This window comes from Trichosurus vulpecula, chromosome 1 (assembly GCF_011100635.1).
Source record: "Trichosurus vulpecula isolate mTriVul1 chromosome 1, mTriVul1.pri, whole genome shotgun sequence".
Lineage (NCBI taxonomy): Eukaryota > Metazoa > Chordata > Mammalia > Diprotodontia > Phalangeridae > Trichosurus > Trichosurus vulpecula.
This window is the reverse complement of record NC_050573.1, coordinates 214,629,789-214,655,186: the sequence shown is the minus strand read 5'-3', so window position 1 is coordinate 214,655,186 and position 25,398 is coordinate 214,629,789. Positions and strand designations below refer to the sequence as shown.

General features: G+C 34.3%; 1 protein-coding gene across 1 annotated transcript in view; it reads left to right on the top strand.

The window, feature by feature from the left end:
- Positions 1-25,398, top strand: part of CCDC102B (coiled-coil domain containing 102B) — a 797,015-nt gene that overhangs the window by 76,887 nt on the left and 694,730 nt on the right. The window contains exon 2 of the mRNA XM_036736648.1: positions 22,354-22,973. Within this exon, the coding sequence (XP_036592543.1) occupies positions 22,371-22,973 (603 nt within the window). The 5' untranslated portion in view covers positions 22,354-22,370. The remainder of the gene's footprint in view (positions 1-22,353; positions 22,974-25,398) is intronic.

Sequence of the window (25,398 nt, the reverse complement as noted above, 5' to 3'; positions counted from 1 at the left end):
GCATTAAGGCAGCAGTTTTCCAAGTGAGGCTCATGGACCCCAGGGTCCCCAACACCATTTTGGGAAGTCCAGGAGATGAAAACTAGTTTCACAACAATGCTGATATTATTTGCTTATTCAAATACAACTTATTTTTCCAACTACATGCTATATGTGTGTGTCTAAATTTTCCTTATGTACTTCATTAAACTAAAATTTTACCACAGGTTGAATTCAGAAGGAAGAGAATATAGCTGTTTTCAATTAAACCAGACTTTAAAGAAATTTATAAAATATGTAAAACAACATCACTCCTTATGAATTATTTTGTTTTAGAATTAGTAATTTTTCATAAAAATGTGTTATTTTAACATGTAATGAGTATTTTTTATAAATTAATAAAAATTAAAATTTTATCAATTTTAATTTTTAATATGGTGAATAAAAATAGACATAACTCACATGGACAAAAACTTTTTTGAGGTCATCAATAAGTTTTTAAGAGCATAAAGGGGTTCTGAGACAAAAAGTTTCAGAAATACATCCTCAAGGAAAAATTCAAACAGGTTCCTTTTTTTCAAATGAAAGTTATATAGCTATTCTGGGGTACTTCACAGCTCTCACATAAATCCCAGGTTTGCAGATGAATAAATGATTTGTTCTCACTGTGCCAATCACAGGATATAGAAAAAATGACTCAATAAAATAAATCAATCACCAAGAATAGATTAATCTTTATCCATTACTTCTATTTTGTTATCAAGAATTTGTTGGCTCTTGGAAGACTAAAATGCTGTCTACTGGGTGTAGAAGTAGGAATACAGTAGTATCCATTGCCAAATTACCAAATCCTTTCCTTTTCAGTCACATTTTCAGTTCTCCTTTAAAGCAGATATTATATGAATTCAACCCCAAAGCTATGGCTTCATATTTCAACTGACATCTAATACTCTTATCTTCATGCTTTTCATACACAGTGGTTGAATTTTGAGATTTGCTTCTTATCTTACTATAGGTAAGAAATACAGTTCAGAAGCTGTAAATACACAATAGAGATAGTTGTCTTTTATGTCATTATGTATTCAGAATGTATTCTTGCCTTTATAGTTGTAATGTTAATGGGATATGAAGATCTTGTGGAGCCTATTGAGGGAAGTCTGCTTAGGAGAGGCTTTCTTGTAGGAAGGCTTTCACACCTTTTGACACTAAGTTGATTAGTCACTGAGCCATGAGGGTTGTGATCCCTTCTGGCTCTGAGAAGTGTAAATATACTCTGAGTTGGTATTTTGCTTTGTGGGTTCGCTTATGAGAAGGATCTTGTTGAGACTCTGGGTAGCAGTATGTTCAGACTCTCAACTCCTCAGATGTAAAGACTCTCTCAATCACATGTAAAGTGTATAGCAATATTGCTTTGACTCAGGTAGTTAAGAGCCCTGTCTGTGGGTCTCTATGTTAATTTCTCTGCTTGTATTTTCTCTGCTTGTACATTCTCTGACATTCAGAGTGCTAATCCTTCCCCTGAACTAGTGAATATAATTCAAAGTAGGATTGTTAACCCCTTTTGAGCAGTCTTTTCTAGAAAAGCAGATCTAAGAACTTGTGCTAGCAGCCATCCTGGGTGTGCCTATTACAATAGTTTACCACAAATTAAATGTAATTCACGCATTTGGGTCATGAAATTTTCTCTGTAAAGATATGCCACATGCCAATAAATATTAGCTTCTACATTATAGTACTGCACAGCAGAAAGATTTTCTACTTATATAAAGATTTTTTTTTGCCCTTTCCTGATTATTATTTTTATTACTAAATTTCCCTGGCAACATTTATTATAAAATGACACTTTATAAGAAATAATGGGCTATAAAGTAAAAAGATTAGTGATAATAAATAAAACATTGATAACTTGAGGGCATTTTTAAACGATCAGGTTTCAAATCTGACATGACCAAGATCACCTACTGAGAGCAGATGAAAAAAATATTAAGATCCATCTTACTTGCCTATAAATGAAATTAACACTAGAATTGTTCCTAACTCTGAAGATATTTTAGCATCAAGCATAAAATTTGATCTGCCACATCTTGGCATACGTATCTAAAACTGACTTTAATAAATACAGATGTTCAATGGCCTAAAATCTGTCACGGCTGAACTTTCCAGAGCTTATGCTTTATTGCCATTGCCATCAAGAATTCAGGGTCACCTCCAATGTATTATGAGGCACTGGACTAAGGCACTGTGGAGAAAAGGCCAGAGAGAATTCAAGTGTCACCCCAGCAACAGACCAAGTCTGCTTTCTGAGGATTACCTAAACCACCAGTAGATTGGCTTGTAGGTGTTTAATTCTTTGGCTGTGGCCACCCATGAAACAAAAAGAAATTTTAAAAGGCCTTCAGTCCTGTGTAGTCTCCTTATGTTTTTTGTAGTGATGGCAACAGAAAAGGAGGCAGAGGATAATGATAATCACAATATTTTTAGGCCATCTATAAACTTTTTAAAAATAAGTTTTTATTGATTTCTTATAAATTCTCTATATTTTCTGTTGTATTTCTCCTAGAAAGCCATTTTTATTTAAAAAAGAGTTTTTAAAAATCAAAACTAAGAGAAAACAAAATTTAAAAATATAGAAATGTATTCTACATCTGTGAACCCTGCACCTCTGCAAAAGACTATGGGGAGGAATCTTCTTACATCTGGCATTTCTTACAAAGGAAGATTGTTCTTTGTAATTTTGCAACATTCATGTTTTATAGTTGTTATTTTTTTCCATTTATACTTCTGTAGCTATTATATATATGTATATATATATATATACATATATATATATATTATTTTCCTTGCCTGTTTACTTCACTTTGCCTCAGTTCATAGAAGTCCTTCCCTTCTTCTCTGTATTAATCATGTTCATTGTTAATGAAAGCATAGCAATATTTTATTATTGTTCCATGATCTGTTTATACATTCCTCAATGGCTTCTGTGACTATTTTAATTCTAATTCTTTGCTTCCACAAAAAGTTTTGCTCTAAATATTTTTCTGTATATATAGCCTTTCTTTTTGTATATGATCTGTCTCCTCGGGGCATATGTCTAGCAATGAAATCACTGGGTCAAAGGGAATAGACACTTTACCCTCTTTATTTGTATATTTCCAAATTGATTTACAGAGCTATTGTACTAATTCAAAGATCTGCCCAAAAGGCACTATGAGTACCTGTCTTTCCACACTCAAACATTGACTCTTTCAAAGTTTTTGGACATCTTTACCAATATCTTGGGTTTAAGATGAAATTTATGATTTATTTCAATTTGCATTTCAATCATAATTAACAATTTGGAAAATTCTATAATGTGGTCAATAATATTTTGTGATTCTTTTGAGAACTGTTATTCTTGGCTTTTGACTATTTCAAGTTTTGGGAAATGGATTTTGTTCTTATATATTTATATTGATTGTTTATATATATGCATATATGGTATTATATGTGTACATATATATATATATAATGATAATTAAGGTGGGACATTTTTACTGTTTTCTCTTTTGGAATGCTGAGGTAATCAAGTACCTTTTATGAGTTCTGCCTTTCAAATGTAATGGCAAGCAAAGTAGACTTTTGTTGTCTTTGATTTGGAGTGCTTCTCAGAACTAAGGAATCTTTGATTGAATCGGGAATCTTTGATGACCTGCTTATGTCAAGGAAAGGCCTAAGTCACATGGTTTTGAGTGGCATGGTTGTGATGCCCTTTGACCCTGAATTAGTATATATAAACTCAGAGGTTAGTGTTTTCTCTTTGGGGGCACATTCATTGAAAGCGTTGGTGGCGAGACTCTGGGTAGCCGTTGAAGCAGCACCCCCATCCCCGATTCCTGGCTTTGAAAACCCAGATGATGGTGCCTCTCTCTCTGGTAACTATGTAATTCTTTGGTAAGACAGATAGAGGCCTGTCTGTTGATCTCTGTGTGTTATTTGCTCTGTTTATATGATGTATGCTTGTAATTTCTGTTTGTATTTCCTCTGAAGTTCAGGGTGCTGACTTTTTCCCTTGAACTAAGTGAATGATATATAAATGTGTGTGTGTGTGTGTGTGTGTGTGTGTAATTAATGTGAGATTGTTAACCCCTTAAAGTTGCTTTCCTTAGAAAAGCAGATCAAAGAATCCATGATAGCAGCCCTTCGGTGTGCTTTTGTTGTAGGTCTTTCACCCCCACAACAGCTGCTAGCAACATTGTTGTTACAATATACTATAGATATCAAATGTTTGTCAGAGAAATTTGATATATAGCTACCTATTTGACCGCTTTTCTTCTTATACGAGATGCTTTGATTTTGCTTTTCCAAAAGCTTTGCAAGTTGTTTTATAAAAATGATCAATCTTATGATGCACTTTTCTAGTTTGTTGCTACTTCTTTCTCATTTGGTTAATAATTTATCTCCTATGCCATTTCTGTGAAATGTAAATGATCTCCTTTAATTTTTTTTGATGTGATCTTTTATATTCAAGTCACATATCCACTTTGATTTTACTGTAGCTTTCTTTAAATTTTAGTCTTGCTACTGGCATTCTAAATCCAAGATCCTTGTTCAATCACTAGCATGTAGAAATACCACTAGAAAAGCTGACTCACATCAATCTTGACATTCTCGCTATAAATAAAAACAAAAGAAATAAGGAAGTTGCAGCTCCATGGATGGATGGTTCATAGATACTCCTTGGAGAGTGAAAGAAAGGAGTTGGTAGAGTTTATTTTATTATGTGCCTAAAGGCACACAATGTTCTTTTTAGAAAACATTATTTCATAGAACACTTTGTCATCTCATGGTGCAGAGCTCATGATGTGTTTGAAAAAATTACTGAGAGAACCATTGCACTGTGAGCACCACCTTATGAAGCAGAGAATTAAGGGGAAGAGAAATTCTATGAAAAACTCAAAAAGAACCCACTAATAAAATTTAAATATATTTTGATACTTGGTGACTTCTATTCAAAGATGAAGATAATATAATCAGAAAGCATGGATCATTAAGAATGAGGGAGGGAGAAGACTTATAGATTATGCAGAAATATCAGACATCATTAACACTTGACACAATAATAAATGATGTCATTAACAGTTTCCTGTCCTTTCCTTCCCTTTCCTGCCATTCATTCATTCATTCATTTCTTTTAACTATGCTTTGGGTAATTTGGAGTAGAACCTTTTGGATGCACTAATTCGATTATTCACTCATTAATTATATATTTGTTAATAAGTCATATTAACTGCCCACTATGTGCTGGAAGCAGAGGAATTACAAAGCTAAATTTATTCTGTCTCTTGGATATTGTAATATGGTACAGAAGTTTTGCAAAAAAAAAAATCATTGAAACAGTCTAAAGTAGTTTTTTTTTTAATTTTTCTTCCTCTTACTTAAATTAGCTAGGTCACATAATGGATACAGTGCTGGACCTGCATTTAAATCCTCTCAGACTTCAGACACTGACTAGTTATGTGGTCTTGGGCAAGTCCCTTAACCCTGTTTGCCTCAGTTTCCTCATATGTAAAATGAGCTGCAGAAGGAAATGGCAAACAACTCTAGTATCTTTGCCAAGAAAACTCCACATGTGGTCACGAAAAGTTGGACATGACTAAAATAATTGAAGAACAATAACAAATGATGACTTTTATCACCCTCCTTTAATCAGTAAACAGGCTTGCAAAATGTATTTATTAGGTGCTTATTATGTCACAGGCATAGTGCTAAGAGATGGGGATACAGGTAAAAACAAATATAAAAGACAGTCCCTGTCCTCAAATAGTTTCCATTCTAATGGAGGAAGACAGAATAAAAGGGAGCTAAAAAGGAAGGGGTGAGAAGTTACCTGTGGAGAGGCATAGTAGTCAGGAATCGTAGTGAATAAACATTTATTAAGCACCTACTATGTGTCAGGTGTTATGTTAAGTGCTGGTTGTGAAGTTTGGAGAATGAGAAATATGGCTTGGAGGGGGATATGTCATGGCTAGCCTGAGCCAATCACCCAAATTCAGGCTTCAGAAGGAACTCACCAATGGGGTAAAGAGATGGTGACGAGATCTTCCATAGTGAGGCGCAAGACTCTACATGCTGAGGGAAGTTTCAGGGTGAGAAAGTAGCTGAAAGAGAGGACAAAGTCTAGAGAGTAAGAAGCATGGCCATGAAGGGAATGAACAACCTTTTACCTCAGAATAGTATACACTTTAATCTCCTAATCATCTTGGTAAAATGAAAGAAGTACTAGCTTTGAAGTCAGATGACTACAGTTCAAATTCGTACTATATTCTCTGTTTTGCCTCAAGCTGCATTTAACCTTTCTGGGCCTCAGTCTTCATCTGTAAAATGAAGGGGTTAGACTAACTGACTCTTTCCAGTTCTAAATCTATGACCCAATGAATTCAAACACTATTTCTCTCTCACATTAATTGAAAATGAAATCATTAAAGTTAGATTGATTGGGGGGTAATTATAGGAACAAATGTTTCTTCATGCCTTCAGCTATTCATTTATTCCTGCATTAACTATGATTCAGGATGAAGAAGGGTGTTAGATTTCTAAGAATTATCTAATTGGGTGTTATTTCTCTTTTAAGGTATAAGTTTTTCAAAGGCCGGGATTTATTTCTACTTCACCAACACCAATTACTGTGGTTCTCTGTACACAGAAGTTATTGCAGAATGACAGTTTTTTATTTTTATTTGTGTGAAGGATATGCCCAAACCAAAATGATTATTTTTTTGTTCAGCCTTGATATTTTATTCATGTAGGGAAATTCTGGTAAAGAAACTCCCTCTATTGCTAATACCAATGCCAATAGACCCCTAATTTGCAACTTAGACTTACAGAATTTCTGGAACATTAAGGACTTAAGCTTCTTACCATGGTCATTCAGCTAGTACATGTCAGTCCCAGGTCTTGAAACCAGGTCTTTCTGAGGCTGAAAAGACTTGTTCTCTATCTATTACATCATTCTGCCTATTAAGAAGTTAAATTGAACAGAAATAAATATATAATTCTGGGTTTACTCCCAGATTGGGACCTGACTTGACAGCTGTTCATGTGGAAAAACACCTGGGAGTATTAGTTGATGTCAAGTTAAATATGATTTATGAATATGAAGTGGCTGTTGAAAAACCTAACGAAATAGCAAGCTCTATTCATTCATTGCACAAACATTTGTTAAATATCTACTGTATCCAGAGCACTGTGCTTGGTATTGGTAGAGACAGAAATTCTCACCTTAAATGTAGTCCCTGCCCTCATGGTGCTTACAGTCTAGTAGGAGAATAAGACGCAGGTAATGATAGTAAACAATTATTGCTTTTTATAATATAAACAATGAAAATAAACTTCATGAATAAATTAGGGAGTCACAGAACAAGGTGCTATGTGAGATCTTAGTGGAAAGATCTTTGCTGAATGAATATTTCAAGGAAGACTCCATGGAAGAGGTGGTATTTGATAGGTAAAGACCAAGAAGGAAGATTTCAAGGCATAGAGATCCCTAAAAATTAAGTCACAGAGGAAGGAAGGTACATGTGTTTTGAGGACAGGGTACACGCTGATTTGGCTAGAGTATGGGGTTCATTGAAAAGAGAAATATGAAATAAAGTTGGAGAGGTGGGAAATTGCTAGACTATGAATGTTTTTAAATAAATAGCAGATTATGGATCTTGAAGTTTACTTTGTAGTCAATAAGGAGTCTATGAAGATTGTGACATGACTAAGTTTATAATAGCCATGATTATTCCAGCAGTGGTATAAAATGCATGATTTTATTGGAGGAGAAGAGAGAAATATGGAAGATCCACAGAAGTAGGAAGATCTGTTGGGAACATTTCACCCAGGGAGGTGGTAATGAGGATCCATGAAAGGATGATGATCAGATAAGAGATGAGGCAAAAGACACACAGGACGGAAAACAAAAAAAAAAGCCCTGTCTCAAGCTGTCCAGTGTCACCTCCCCATGGTGAAGTTGGAGTGGGCTAGAGGAAGCTCATCTGGGAATCAAAAGGTCTGGGCTTAAGCCCCTGCTCTGACACCTTCTTTGTCTGTGGCTCTGAGCCACCACTTTAATGTGAGCCTTGTTTTTTTGCATATGTAAAATGGAGATAATTGGACACATACAGAGAGAGAAAGATTTAAAATTGATTTAAAGAAAAACTTCTTAATAATCACAACAATTCAAAAGTGAAATGGACTGACTTTGGAAGTAATAGATTTCCCCATTACACAGGTTTACAAATTGAATGAATATCTGTTAGAAATATCATAGAGGAGATTCTTGATCAGCTATATATTGAGCTAGATGACCACTTACGGCTCTTCAACTTTTAGATTCTGGGGTTTGTGATAATTCATTTCAATTCAATTCAAATTCAACAAATAATTATTTAGAGACTGCTATATATAAGCCCCTGCACACTAGCCAATTTGAGAAAGACAAAATGAAATAATGTATGTTCTCAAATTAATCTCATAGGCTTGTAAAGAAATTGTTTAGGAAACAATAATCCACTATATAAATGTGGGCTCTTATCATATTCATGGCAGAAAGTATAAGTTTCAGTTCAAGTTTGCTTCAGAATTACTAATTGCTTGTGTAGGTATCAAATTTCCTGTTCCTCTATATTCTTTTTTTTTTTGATTAGCTTGATATTCAAGTATTTATTTCAAACGACTCTCCTAGATTTTTGACGTACTCTTGTCCAATAAAGACTGAAAACTCTCTGAATTCTGTCAGAATTCTTTGGTTTTCAGAGCATGAACTGATTCCTAATCACTGGTAGATATAATCTCTCTGGGCTCCTTCCTTCCTGAATTCCTGATTTTTAGGCTCCAGCTATATCTTGATCTCTGGCAGCTTATCAGGCCCTTGATTCCTCCTGTACCTGTATTAAGCCAGGAGGACTGCTTGCTTTTCACAATCATAGCTCACTATCTAAGCCATCCTATTTGACTGCTGCACACAGCTCAGCATGACAAAAAAAATCCTAATCCCAAATAGAGTTCATGGTCTTTTTGTTTGGGTCTTTAGTTCCCATTTTATGTTATGGTAATGTATGTATACCAATACTTTGACTCTGAAATTTCATAAATGTTATTCCCCATACTTATGCACACTACAACTTTTCTATTCCTAAATACTTGTTTGTTGGCCAGTCTTTTGAGGATGAGCTTTTTTGAACTTAGCTGGGATAGCATTGAACAACAGACATACTAGTTCATCACCTGATGGCATACCAGTATGAAAACTTGCTGGCAAACTTTGTGCTCCATTAGAAAAAAAAGTTTTTAAAAAATAACTGTTAGCTTCCTTGTTTTATATCACCAAAACTCCCCAAACATTCCACTCATATATGAAACTAAAGTAAATAGTTAAGCAATGTGAAATGTCACAGTGGTTGTACCTCATGGTGCATGTACCACTCCACAGCTCTAGCCTACCATCCCTTTTCTGAGAGTAGAGAAAGTATATCAACATTGGAGCCATAGTCTTCAAGCATCTAACTTTACCTTTGTCCAAATATGGCATTGTGATGGAACAATAGTGAGATATTTCAAAATATAGAGAATGGATTTTTATTTTCTGCTATCAGTTATGGACATTGTTATTTTCACAGAGAACAATGAATTCTAGCTCCTCCCTAGAAATAGACATTCTTTTGTAAAACTATGACTTTATTTGAATAAAGGATTGACATGTAAATAAGCATAGGCCATAAAATCAAAGTAAATGATTGGATATCATTTTCCCAGATCCATTTTCCTTTTGTTTTTGATGTGGGAAGCAGTGTAGCAAGTTTTAGTTTATAGACATAGAGAATGTACTGTTGGGAAAATTATAAAAAAGACTGGGAATAATTTTTGTTTAGATTCTTTAGTATTTTATAACTGCTGTGCAAAAATAAATCTGACAATCATTTGGATTATGCTCTCTAAACTTTTCTGAACCACTTTACTTTTTAAGTGTGAGAAAATCCTGCCAGTCAGCTAACGTGCAGAAGGTTGGCAGCTATGTACATTCCATAGAATGTGTGTGAAAAACCAATTGGACAAACTTGACATTCAAAAGCCTTTCCTTTTTCCTAAAGCTAGACTTGTGAATATTTTCCTTTGTCACCAAAAGACATTCCTCAAGACCAATTTGCATGGGGTAGCTGGGGTGTGGGTACTGGTGAGCAGCATCTTTCTAGTTAGGATTTAAAATAAATTTATTTTATTTTTCTCCTCTTTCCTTCCCTCCCATCCCCTCTTCCTCCCCCTTTTCCTCCCCCTTTCTTCCCACTTTTCCCTCCTTTCTTTACTCCATTTCCCTCTTTTCCCTATACTTTTTGCTCTACTTCACCCTCCCTTCTCTTCCCTCTTCCCTTTATTCTCCTCCTATTCCTATCCACTCTGTTCCCTCTCCTTCCTTCTCCTTCTCTTGTCTCCTGTCTTCTCCTGTCCTGTCCTGTTCTGTACTGTCCTATCCTCTCTTCTCCTTTTCTTATGCATCAAATTGGTCATATCCTCACCTCAAGCCTTCTACCTTTCTAATAAGGTATCATATTGCATTTTGACAATCTTCCTGGTAGTCACCTTTGAAAGAGGAAAAAAAAATCCTTGTATGCACATAATTTCGAAATGAGGCCCTCTGATTCTTGCAGCTCATTTTCATTTTAATTTTGGCTTGGATTTACAAGGAAATAATTTGGCTCATTGATTTGGCTCTATTGCTTTGGATGATATTTTATACAAAGTTTGAAGTGTCTTGTGACACAGTATCGCTGAAATCTTTGGTTGTATATAAACTTTTGAAGAACATAAGTTCAACATGGGGCAAGTTTTTCATGTGAGTAGGAAAATAAAACTGTAATGCTCTTGCTTGTGTTGCTACTTCTTTACTTTTTGTTTAAATGTGTTGGTGGAAATAAGCTTCTCTTTTTATAATCTAAGAATACAAATACTCTTATGTCTTAAAATATGTGCTTAGAGTACAAAAATTCAAGAAAATGTGTTTACCACAGAATTTTCTAGATTCTGTTTGACACCTTGAGAGCCTCACAAGCTGAATAGTATAAATTCCGTTATATCCACAAAACCTCTAAATTGACTGAAATAAAGTGTGTACTTGGCAGGCAAACCACTATGAAGGATTCACAATGATCAGCTTGCCAGACAACAGGACTTTTCCCCCACAAAGGTCTATGAAGAATGATGCACAGATCCTTTGTAAAGCAGATTGTTGACTTTGGATATTGCTTAATTTCTCTATTCATATTCCAGACAGGGTCAGCTTGACTGCCTATAAGAACTTAACTGTTTTGTTTTTTTATTTCCCCCAGAATCTTAGGGAAGATATTATTATTGCAGTAGTTTGCAGTCATTAGTGCAAAATATTATGTGCAAAGATGGTACTGAGATGGTTAGTTTGAGGATAAATAGACCTCATTTCCAACTATTGAAAATTTTTTATTTATGAATTTATATTTTAGTAGTATTTGTTTCTCAGTGGACCCTAACCGAAAGGACCAGATTCTAGTATCACCACAGAGGTGATACTAGAAATAGATTCAATAGAGTGAAGTAATGGTAAGAAGATCAAGTAATAGAAAGTCAACCAGCCAATTCACCAAAGCTCTAGGACTTAACACACTTGTTGAAGACCAGATTCAAAAACTACAAAATTCCTACTCAATGAGATAATGGAGCTTAAACATTATTTAATGGTGGTCCTTAGAAAAATGTAGAAATATGATGGCATGATATTTATGTGTTTTGAAAAATATGACTGCTTATGAAATTTCTAAGTGTAGAGTTGTAAATAACAGCCACCAGAACATATTGTTGTATTATTTATTCGTGTAATTTGAGTATATGTTTTCTGCCCACATGCAATTCCATAACCACCAAATAAACATCAGAAAGCTTGAAAAGAAGTACTGTATTCTCCTTCACCCCTAGGATACAACATACATATATTTTTATCTTCATTTTATCTAAGAAATTATATAAAAATCGTGTTTTCTTGATCTTTAGCTAATTCAGGTGCATATGACATTGCCGCCCCCCCCCCCCACTCCAAGGCAAGTGTCTTCCAAAAATAAGATAAAGCCTTATAGCAGTTCCCCAGTCTATACTGTCTCTCTCCTTTGAGTTCACGTAGCATTCGTTAACTGAATACCACTTATTTAACTAGGAAAACCACGGAATCTCTGTTTCTTAGTTTCCTCACCTGTAAAATGGGGGACAAGAATAATATCTATCCCACAGAGTTGTCATGAGGAACAAAAGAGATAACACCTATGAAGTTCTTTTCAAAACATAAAGTCATGTATATATGTATGCACACATATATACATATACTAGCAATTACTATTATCTTATTCTTATAATTTATTACTTTTAGTATTACCACTTGGCATTTTTATTTCTTTTAAAGACATGTATGCTGTCTTCCCATTTAAATACAAACATTTTGAAGTCAGTGTCATATCTCCTTATATTCCCAGTTTCTAACAAAGTGCCATTAATGTAACAGGTGTTATAAACAAAGCCAACACAACAAAGATTAGAAGAGAAGCAGAAAACTGGGAAACGATTTTTGTAACCAGAGTCTATGATAGGGAACTGAGTCAAATTTATAAGAATGCAAGTCATTCCCTAATTGATAAATGGTCAAAGGATATGAATAGGCAGTTTTCAGAGGAAGAAATTAAAGATACTATAGTCATACAAAAAATGCTCTAAATCACAATTGATTAGAGAAATGCAAATCAAAACAATTCTTAGGTATCACATCTCTCCTGTCAGAACTGAGTCAAATTTATAAGACTACAAGTCATTCCCTAATTGATAAATGGTCAAAGGATATGAATACACAGTTTTCAGAGGAAGAAATAAAAGATACTATAGTCATACAAAAAATGCTCTAAATCACTATTGATTAGAGAAATGCAAATCAAAACAAATCTTAGGTAACACATCTCTCCTGTCAGACTGGCTAACATAACAAAAGAGAAAAATCATAAATGCTGGAGAGGATGTGGGAAATTGGAACACTGTTACATTGTTGGTGGAATTGTGAACTGATCCAGCTGTTCTGGAAAGAAATTTGGAACTATCTATGCCCAAAGGGCAATAAAGATGTGCATGCTCTTTGACCCAGCAATACCACTTCTAGGGAAATATCCCAAACAGATCATAGAGGTGGGAAATAGACCCATATGTACAAAAATATTTATAGCACCTCTTCTAGTGGTGGCAAAGAATTGGAAATCCAGGGGATGCCCATCAATTGGGGAATGGCTAAATAAGTTGTGGTCTGTGAATATAATGGAATACTATTGTGTTATAAGAAACGAGGAACAGATGGACTTCATAATTACCTGGAAAGACCTACATGATCTGATGATGAGTGAGGGGAGCAGAACCAGCAGAACATTACACACAATTACAGACATACGGTATCTGTAAGGACGAACTTTGGTATGCTCTCCTCAGCAATACAAAAGGCTCAAAGACAGCTCCAAAGGACTCATGATGGAAAAAAGCTATCTACATCCAGAGAAAGAACTGTGGAGTCTAAATGCAGACTGAGGCAAACTATTTGCTCTCTTTTTTTTCCTCTTTTTTTTTTTTTTTGGTTTTGTTTCTTCTCTCTCATGATTAATTCATTGGTCACACTTCTTTTTTGCAACTTGACTATCATGTAAATAAGTTTAATGCGAAGGTTTATGTAGAATCTATTTCAGACTGCATGCTGTCTTGGGGGTGAGGGGGGAGGGGAAGGAAGGGAAGAAAATTTGAACTCAAGCACATGTAAAACTAAGTGTTGCAAACTAAAAATAAAAAATCTAATTAAAAATAATCAATCAATAACATTTCATCTTAAATACTTATTTTCAATAAGTTTAAACAATCTGTACCAACAAATCCTATTCCTATAAAACTGAACATTTTGAATTAATTTCCATAAAACACTTAGGTTTTTCTTCGCTTTATGTTTGAAGTGTTATAATTATTTACCATAGTAGAAAAATTACACAAATTTACCAACAAATAAAGTCAAATGTATACTTTGTTTTTGTAACATAGGGGCTCCACTTGATCTTAGGCACCTAGACTTTTCTTTGTAAGGTCACATCAAAATTGACATGCATGCATTAAAGTCTTATTCTTTGAATGATCCTAAGCCTAAGATTACAAAATATATACTTTCAACCACTTTCAAAAATTTTTGAAATTTTAAAAATACACTAGCACGGCATATAGCACAAGATGGTTGTTGTGTTGAATTTTGGAAACATTAATGTCTTAAAATTAAATTATTAGTCTTTAAAATGTAATTTTTGTAAGTTTGTAGAATTTATACTTCTGTAGTTATTAATATTGAAAACTACACTAAGACTTTTGGGAGACCCAGTACGATTAAATGTCAAGAGTTGATGAGTTCTCCATGTATTCTATGGAGAATATGCATTAAAAAGTCTCTGTTATTAAATGAACAGACTTTTCAGCACTACTAACCAACCCGGCTGGCAGATATGTTGACCTTCACCAGTTTAATTTCCCATAGAGTAGTAAAAGGTTTTAGTTTTAAATGAGGTAATTCACATAGGGAGATGGTTGCACACAGTACTTTGCTTTTAGCGGGTCTTGCTAAATGATCAGGATTCTACCAAAATCTTATGGAGATTTTGTGCCACATGCTTATATATAAAAGTGAGGGAACAACTTTGTTATTTGGAATCCAATTTGGAATCTGTTAGTCCCATTTTTTTTTTTTGTAGACAAATTGTTCTTTGTCAGATTTCTAAGAAATACTTCAGTGGAAAGTATATGATAATAATAGCTAATATTTAAATAGAATGCTAAGGCTTGCAAACCACCATATGAATGTTATCTTTTTTATCCTCCAATATTTCCATAAGGTCAATATTACAGTTACCACTATCCCCAAATTTCAGATAAAGAAACAGTTTCAGAGAAGGTGATTTTCCCAAGATAACAAATTTTAGAGTTGTATTTGAACTCAATTTTCCCGACTCTAAGTTTTGCATTCATTATGACATGACAAACAGTATTTGAAGCTCATTAGTTTTATTACAAAAGCATTTTATTTTTGGAAACCAGCTAAGATATTGCTTGATAATGGCTAACAAAGAATTATGGCATTTTGAAAGCTAACTTTCTCAAGGGCACTGGGGAAAACCCTACTTTTTTCCTCATGTTCAGTAAGGCTAGATCTAAGACAGATGCCCATGGTGAAAGCTCCACATATTCTGGTTAGTTCCACTGAAGCTAATTACAGTGGCTGACATGCTTCCTCTGGAACAATGAATAGATAGGTTTGTCTAGGTTACCAGATAGAACTTCAAGTCTCAGAGAGGCCACATGAAATCCCAATATCAGGGTAGGATCTTAGGTAGGGATCCATGGTTAGATATTGTCCTTCATTCATTTTTTGAAGGATAGTGGCTATCAAGGGATCAACTTTGGTTATTTATAATTCTTCACTCCTGGGGTAGAGGCAGAGATATTTGATTTGTCCAACTGATCTTTGACTTAAGTGGGCACAATGTGGTAATGGTCATATTTCTACTGTGTTTATGCTGATGGCAAACATGGGTTTTGGTGAAAACTGATGTATATTTTAAAAAATTGCTACATCTACATGTTAAATAAATAAAAAAATAAATAAATTAATACATGTTAAATTAAGACTTTACTTTTCTGATATCTCCCATTAAATATCATTAATATTGCTTAACATTAATATTTAAATAACTCCTTTCTAGAAACCCAGTTGTCAATTGGAAAACATACTAGACTTAGAATCAGAAGACTTTTTTTTTCAAATTTTAGAACTTACTCTTTCTAGGTGCATAAGTGGGCAAGTCATGGAAACTATCTGACTCAGTTTTTCTTATCAGTAAAAAGAGTAGCAATAATGCATGACTTAATTATGAATGTTGCTTTGATTAAAATGCTTGGTAAATCTCCAGTGCTATATAATTTTTTTTAGCACCTCATATTTTAAAAATAGAATTGAGATAGAAATAGTCTAGGGACAAACCACTACCCTTTCATTTTTGTTTAATATTTAATGTTCTGTGGACTATTGAATGGAAGAATAACATTTCTGCTTTCTGTAACTGAATAAGATTAATGGGATATATACCCATTCCCTGTAGACTCAATGAAAGCATCTTCAGGAAAACTCCAATAGTAGACAGGATGATGGGGATAATATGTACTCTGTCTTTATCTGTCATGCTATTTTTTTTTGCTAGGTATTATTGTTAATTTCATTCTCCTTTTCCGTCAGAAAATTTTTACAATTGTTGCAATAATTTTGAAGGTTTTGGACCTGTGATTTCACCAGGGTAGGGGAGTCCCTCTATCCTTGCAGATCTGCAACTATTCTGCAACTTAAGGTCCTAATATCCTGGGCCACTGAAAGGTTAAATAACCAGTATATGTCAGAGACAGGACCCAGTTTTTCCTCACTTTGATTTTTTATGTAGTATTCCACAATCTTTTTTTCTCTCTCTCTCTTGCTCCCTCTCTTTCTCTGTATATACATACACACATATACAATATATGTATACATATATATATTTCAAATGTATGTATGTACATACACATATAGTGCATGTGATGCATTTAAATTTAGCTTTATAAAGACTCTAAAAAGTAAATGTAGCATCACTAACAAATAGCAAGAATAGACTGCTCTCTGATAGACTCTCATTTAAGGACTTATACTACCACAAACATATACTTTTAATAAAATGTTTATATTCATGTAAAGAGCTTAGTCATGTTAATTATGCAGGATAGAAATATAATTCTTAAATAAATGAGTTTCAACAAATATACAATGAGGTGAGTATCCTGTTGTGATAGATTAGATAATTAAATAAGAGATCCATTTTACCCTTTTAGTGCAAATATTTAGAGTAGGAGAAATGATGTGAATCCAAATACTGAATGATGAGAACCAACTCATTTCTTATTTAGTCAGCTGTGAAAAGTATAAAGCTAATTGGTAGGCAAAATCCTAATATACCAGCATCCAATTACAGTGTCTGCAAATCATCAATGGAATAAAAGTTAATGAGATATTTTATAATATGTCACAATTTATGATACTGGTTAATTTTAAAGTATAGAGTTGATAAATTTGAGTTTAATACCCTCATAAAAATGACTGCCACATGTCAGATGTCTCATTAAAAGAAGGTCCCTTAATAGGTGTTACGTACTCTTTTACATAGGCAAGTGATATTTATTTGTCCTCCTTAGGAGTATTTTTCTGTCTATCTGTTTTTTTAAGAGGGGTATTGGTCATGATACATATATGGATCTGGAAATTTGTATGATACATCACAATCACCCCCAAATTACAGCAAATGAATGGAAAAATAACTAAAAATCAATATCTATTCAAATATGATTGCATATATACCAAGGCTAACAAAAAGATTGCAACCATAAGTCCATCTCATTATACTCAGGGGTGAATGGTTTTGGAACAGGTCCAGCTCACTTGCTAAAATGTGAGTTTTCAACACCTGAAAGTGATATTCATTTTACATCAGATAGGCTCTGTTCCACTGAATTAAGGTTAGCCTGGCAAGGGAATCAGGACCATTAGAATTTCATTTAGTGCAAAAAATGGATTGGTTATAGAAAAGATATTTGTGATCTAAAACATAATGAAATGAATACAAAAATGAGAGCAAAGGTGTATATAGAGTATATGTGTAGAAAATGTCATCTGATTAGATGGTTGACAATAAAATTTTATCTGGTATATCTATCTGATTTTGCTGGTAAACACAGAAGTTCATGTTATATTCATTTTGTTTCTCCAATTATAATGCAACATAAAAAATTCTGCTAGGTAGTATACAGATCTATAGGTAACAAGGAGATAGTTGTAGGAGAGGCGGAGATAGATATCAGAAGAATGGGTATTAGATTCATTATATGCATTTGGAGCTTATTAGCAAAGAGAATTGAAAAACTAGTATTAACACTGTAAAGCTCCTTAACTGCTAGTAGTAAACTGCTTCTCCCATCTCATAGCTCTTTTAACTAAGTATAAAAAGAAGAGGAACTCGAATTAGAACAATTAAATTTAGAGCAAATGGCATGAGAAATGAAAAGAAAAGGAAATTAATTTGAATTAAGATCCTGGAGATTTATTGTGCCATACAGATTTCAAATTCCCACAAAACTTCAAATAAATGTTGGACTGGTACTTCTTCATGGAGGATAGCATTGGGGGAATATTTCTTCAGTATATTAGAGACAAGTTTAGTTTGTCCATTTCCTCCTGTACTTGAAAGGAAGTATTTCTAATATGGTATTCTATACACTGAAGATTATTCTAAGATTCTCTGCTAGATGGTATATTAGCTATTTAAGAAGGAATATTAGCTATTTTATGACACTAGAATATATTCATAGATTTGAAGAAGGTTAACACTGGAAAAGACTTTAGAGATTCTTCAAACTATAGACAAGTGAGCTTGAGTTCTCTTTTTAACACAATTCTAAATTATTATTAGAATTATTATCTAGAATATTATTACATTAGTAAAGGTATTATGGAAGAATAGATAGAGAGCTTACCTCAAATCCCCCAGGACCTGTGTACAAGTTTTGCCTTTGAATCATATTCTGACACAAATGTGACTCTGCAAAGGTAGTTTCTCAGAATCCTAGGAAATTCTCCAATATTATAAGTTGCAACATGGATACTGATTAGCATTGGTAAAGGGAGCTTCCTCAGTAAGAATTTCCTGCATCAGTAAAATCATAGGTCAAGACACTCTCCTCTACCCCAAAAGAAATATATATATATATATATGTATATATATATTAAAATTTCTTCTTATTGTTATGTTAAAGTGATATAGAATTCCTTGAAAGAATGTAATACAAGAAATAACTTTGCTTGATAACCCTCTGATTGTTAATATCAAAGTGAGACAAAGAATCTTACTTGTCAAATGTATTTGACATCATCATGACAGTCTCAGTTAAAGAGGGATTTACCATAAGTGCTGATATTCTCCAGCTACTTCTGGTTGCAGATTTTATTGTGCTAACTTCCTCATGTCTTGGAACATTGCCGACACATCTAAATGAGATCCGTGATTACTGAAAAGTGAGTTCTAGCCAACTATCCACAGTAGAAAATCAAGCGCATAAATGATTCCTAATGTCCGAACTATGATATGAAATTGGATCAAAACATAGAGTGCACACACACACACACACACACACACCGACACACACATAAAATGTATCTATATCAATATCTATGCCACCTATATCTTTACCCATATCATTTGTATCTATACCTCTATTTATCTGTCTGTCTAGCTATCATCTTTTTTTAAATTTTTTAACATTGCTAGTCTGGTCTTTGGATGACAAACATTTCCTTGTGGGCTTATCCTCTAGGACTTATTTTTAGGAAACTAAGACCTCCTAATGCTTGTGCTATATTGACATAGCCTTTGAGATTTCAGGATCACCTCTAAACAATGATGAAGCAACAAAGGAGATGTTAGCAAAGGAGAAAAACAAAAAGGAAGGGATGCTGTCTTGTCAAAGGATTAAATAGGGTTCAGTAGGTTCTGAAATGATAATATAGTCAGACTCAAAGAGTAGTCAATGGTTTAATATTAACATGGTCTTTAGTGGAATATTCTAGGGATGTGGGCTTGACTTGTCCCTGTGCTACTTCACATTATTACCAATTCCTTGGATGAAGTTAATGTTCACTTAAATTTCAGATAACCCTAGTTAACTAGTTAATAGACTAGAAGACAGATTTAAGATGTCAAAATATCTTATGCTTCTAGAACACTGAGCAGGGATAAATATAGTCTTTCACTTGGGTTCTCAGTGAAAGGTCATTGATCATCATCAACAAACATTTATTGAATAAATTTAGAACTGGAACTGAGTCTCCTGACTCCCAATAGATTGGCCTATCCAGTATGTCATCTTGTATTTAATTAAAATCCAACATAACTAAAGAGAAAGAGAATACTTTGCCAACTTTATAGAGTTCAAAAAATTTTTTCTCCGTAATTTGTATCCTGGGTAACTAAAAGAAGCTGCATATATGATTACTCAAGATCAGTGATGTTAAGGATAATAGAAAATGCAAGAGGTTCCACTGCAATGAAGATGGGCAAATATTCCAACTTTCTTTTTTTTATTTTTTTATTATTTATTTAATATTTTTAGTTTTCAGCATTAATTTCCACAAGATTTTGAATTACAAATATTCTCCCCATTTCTACCCTCCCCCCACTCTGAGATAGCATATATTCTGATTGTGCTGTTCCCCAGTCAGCCCTCCCTTCTGTCACCCTACTCCCTCCCCCATCCCCTTTTCCCTTACTTTCACATAGGGCAAGATAGATTTCTTTGCCCCATTGCCTGTATATCTTATTTCCCAGTTGCATGCAAAAACACCTTTATTTGAACATCTGCTTTTAAAACTTTGAGTTCCAAATTCTCTCCCCTCTTCCCTCCCCACCCACCCTCCCTAAGAAGGCAAGGAATTCAACATAGGCCACACATGTATCATTATGTAAAACCCTACCACAATACTCATGTTGTAAAAGACTAACTATAGTTTGCTCCCTCCTATCCAGTCCCGCTTTATTCAATTTTCTCCCTTGACCCTGTCCGTTTTCAAAAGAGTTTGCTTTTGATTACCTCCTCCCCCCATCTGCCCTCCATTCTATCATCCCCCCTTTTTTATCCGCTTCCTCCTTCTTTCCTGTGGGATGAGATACCCAATTGAGTGTGTATGTTATTCCCTCCTCAAGTCAAATCTGATGAGAGCAAGATTCACTCATTCCCCCTCACCTACCCCCTCTTCCCTTCCAATGAACTGCTTCTTCTTGTCACTTTTATGTGAGATAATTTACCCCTTTTCTACCTCTCCCTTTCTTTTCTCCCAGTACATTCCTCTCTTATCCCAACTTTCAAAAAAATAAAAGAAAGTGTATAAATCAATAATGAATTTGAAGCAAAAGATGCAATTTATACTTAAGAGAAGGAAAAACTTCCTAATGTTTTGAACTACTGCCAAATGGAATGGATTTCTCACTTCTTGTCAAAGGGAATTCTCAAGTAGAGGCTATGGAAGCTTCTATTGTGGAACATTGTAAATATTTTTGATTAATTTGGCTCAACTTCCTAAGTGCCACTTTAACATTCTTATATAGCACATCCAATACTGAGTGTCTGCCTAAAGATGGTATTTCCACTATCATTAGTTTTGAGAATAGGTCACAACAGAAATTGTGGCAAATCTACTCTATTTTCTACATCTTTGTTGTCATCTTTATAGTTTCATTAATGTTTTGGGGATGATCCATTTAAGTTAGATCTCATGCTACCCTTTCCACTGGCTCATTTTGACTTCTACTTGTTAATTTTCTATTTTGTGAGACAATACTGAAAACTGTCTACTGTCACCCACTTTTAAAACTTAAAAAAAAAAACAATTTGTATTCAAGGCAGTGTGGTACAGTAGAAAGATTTGGAGTCAGTGCACCTGGGTTGAAATTAGTACCCATATAACATTGCCTAAGTCACTTGACCTCTATGGACCTCAGATTCCTTATCTGTAAAATGAAGTTTTAGATTATATGATCCATAAGTTTCTCCCCAAATCTAATTCTATATTATATTTTAAGTGAGTGATTCTTTTAGCTTCTATGTCTCTTCATTCATTGCACTAACAAATCAAATGATTATTAGGTAAGGGGGTTTTGAGGCTCTTTTGATCTCTTCCTTATGCCGTCTGCTTTATATTGGCTAGACTTTTTTCATAAACAGTCAGGGCTTCCTCAAAAATATACCTAAAACAATAAGTTACATTTCAAGGTCTAATCAATAAGTGCAAAATGAATAATAGAATTCATAAGTAGTACACAATATAGTGGGAAAGATCACATGCACAGAAATTGGGAAAGACTTCATTTATGGAACAGAGATTTGAATTCAGTCTTCAAAGGAAACTTAGGACTAATGAGAAGAAAGGAGATAGAATACATTCCAGGCAGAGGAATACTGAACTAGTTGTGTGCCATAACAATTAAGATAGCATTCCTTCCTATTTGATTTTTAAACATATTTAATTTGAATGAATTTCTTTAGGGGAGAGGATGAGTACTAAATCCATAAAAATTTGCATTTCCTTATTTTACCCAGTGAAATAATATTCTTGGTGTTACATGTGATGTTATTAAATTTTACTTTTTGCTGAATAAATCTGGATATCATAGCCATTAGACTAAATGTGTACTGTTATTCTCTCTTTTAAAGGCCTTAAGCAGTGAAAAATGAATTTCGATTCCATCCACAAATTAATTGAAGAAACACAAATTTTTAAGCTCCAGCAATCTTCGCTGAGATCACCTTGTGAATCAGTAGCACCTGCCTCACCACTACGTGACCCCTGTAATTCTTACTTACCACCCCAAGGCCTGAATTCACATGGTGCCCGGAACTTCTATGCTCACTCCTACAGCAGCAATGACTGGGATATCTGTGAAGAGCTTCGAGTTCGAGAACTTGAAGAAGTCAAGGCTAGAGCTGCGCAGATGGAAAAGACCATGCGCTGGTGGTCAGATTGCACTGCCAACTGGAGAGAGAAATGGAGCAAAGTGAGAATAGAAAGGAATAAAGCCAGGGAGGAAGGACGGCAGCTCAGAATAAAATTAGAGATGGCAATGAAGGAATTGAGTGCCCTCAAAAAGAAACAAAGTTCACTAAATGAAAAGGAAGCACTGGATGCTGAAGTCATCTGGAAGGAGAAGTCTGGGCTTGTGGAAGGCTCCTGTCCACAGGAAGCTCAATTTCCTGTGGCTTCTGAGGAATGTGGTACTCCTGGGATCAATTTGGGAAAAATACAGGTTTATCTAAAAGAAGATATAAGCAAGAAGGTAAGGGGCAATTGTCATAGGATAATATCATCTTCTAATGGTCATTTTTCAGTTTTTTTTCTTTTTAAAATAAGTTTAAACGTAATTTAGTTTTCGTTGTATTAAAAAAGCAATATAGATACTTTCCATTTAGCCTGATTAAATTAACATAATGGAATGACCTATAAAGCTTAAACAAACAAAAAATACAAAATTCCCTGTAGTACTATATGGCCCACTTCCATTCGTCTGCGGTGGCAATTGGGTGTAGAGTAGGGGAGAACTATATAAACAGTATTTAGAATTATCCTATGGAATGAGAAGGCCAGAAGTAACTGCAGGTTTCTTCATTAAGGGGTCATTATATATCACTTTCTTCTATCTCTGTTCAATACTCTCTCTGAAAATATACTTTAGCATATAGAAAAATGTATAATGTCACTTCTAAAATTTAAGCTATTCTGTGGGACTTTAGGGAAGTTAAAGGTAATAGGGATCACATGGAAGGGGTAGCAAGTATGGGTGTGCATATGAATCTAATGGAATTAAGATCAGAATTACTATTGTTTGTACTTAGCTTTTTAGGTCTATATTATAACATGCTATTCAGTAATAGTATTCTGCATAACATTGAGAATATGCTATAATTAATCACATTCTAGAGTAACAATAGAGGGCAGCTAGGTGGCATAGTGCTCAGCCTAGAGTCAGGAAGACTCATTTTACTGAGTTTAAATCTGGCCTCAGACTCTTACTAGCTGTGTGACCTTGGGCAAATCACTTAACCATTTACCTCCTTTCCTCATCTGTAAAATCAGCTGGAGAAGGAAATGGAAAACTACTCCAGTACCAAGAAAATTCCAAGTGCTGTCACGGAGAGTTGGACATGAGTGAAATGAATGAACAACAATAAGAGAGTAATATTGATAAGCTGGAATGTCCTGGAGAGAAGAGTAAAATGGTGCTCAGCCTAGAGTCAGGAAGACTCATTTTACTGAGTTTAAATCTGGCCTCAGACTCTTACTAGCTGTGTGACCTTGGGCAAATCACTTAACCATTTACCTCCTTTCCTCATCTGTAAAATCAGCTGGAGAAGGAAATGGAAAACTACTCCAGTACCAAGAAAATTCCAAGTGCTGTCACGGAGAGTTGGACATGAGTGAAATGAATGAACAACAATAAGAGAGTAATATTGATAAGCTGGAATGTCCTGGAGAGAAGAGTAAAATGGTGAAAGGTTTTTAGTTCATGGAATATAATGATGAGTTGGTATTGTAGTTATTTAGTTTAGAGAAGAGAAGGCTATGGAATGTGGGGGATGATAGTTTTAATGTATTTGACAAGATGTACATAGAAAACAGATTAGACTTATTTTTCCTTTCCTTTTTTTTTTTTTGCACGGGGCAGGAGGATAGATGTAGGAACAATGGGTAGAAGTTGTGAAGGGGCATGTTAAAGTTTGAGGTAAGGAAAAAAAAGCTTCCAAATACTTAGCACTGTCTGAAAGTAAAATGATTTTCTTGCCTGAAGAGGTATGGACTCTCCCCATTGGAGGTCTTGAAGCAACAATTAGGTGAACATTTGTTAGATGTGCTGCATTCTTTTTTTTAGATGTGGTTTGCAGTAGAGTGCCCTGCCACTTGTGTTCTATTAAATTATGAAATTATGTATTTCCTTGTAACAATGAGATTCCATTAACCATGAGTTGTTTAATAGATACTGATGAATTAAATGAGTAGAGCAAAGAGTATGCTTATAGAAGAAATTATGAGATTCTAATTCACTTAACATTTGTCAATTTGTTAATAGGACACATGAGAAACCATTTTGTGTGGGAAGGCAGCAGAAAAGGAGAGGGGTATTGCCTCAATTCACTTACAATATAAATAAAATATATTTAAATATGAATAAATTCAGGAAGTATCAAAGTCTGAAATGTCTTCAGGAATCAGGGGAAATGAATCACCATCAGATGTAAAAGAAGCCTTAAGCAGCTGTTCTGATTTAGCGCAGCTTCCTTTGCCAGCTCTGAGCAAAATGAGAAGGGCCATGCCTGAATTATCTCTGCTTACTATGTTGCTTAGTGCATTACACACATCCCATTTGTTATTTGACAATTATTGCACAGAGTGACAAGTACATATTTCTTCTTATGAAGAAAAGAGAGAGTAAAATTAAGCACTACTGCCTCCACATACTATTTTTAAAAGTTCTAATGTATTGATTTATATTATCTTGTAGTGTATATAGATATGTGAGCTCAGATACTAACAAATTCCTTTTTCTCGGTTTAAATTCATAACATATATATATATTCAAGTGTTACATATATGTGGCATGTTCAATATTTGTTGCCATTAACACATAAGATGAATAAGTTTTGTTCATTCTAGTACTGAACCATACACTGACTTGGGGACTTTAATATGCTTATGTTTCCTCAAAA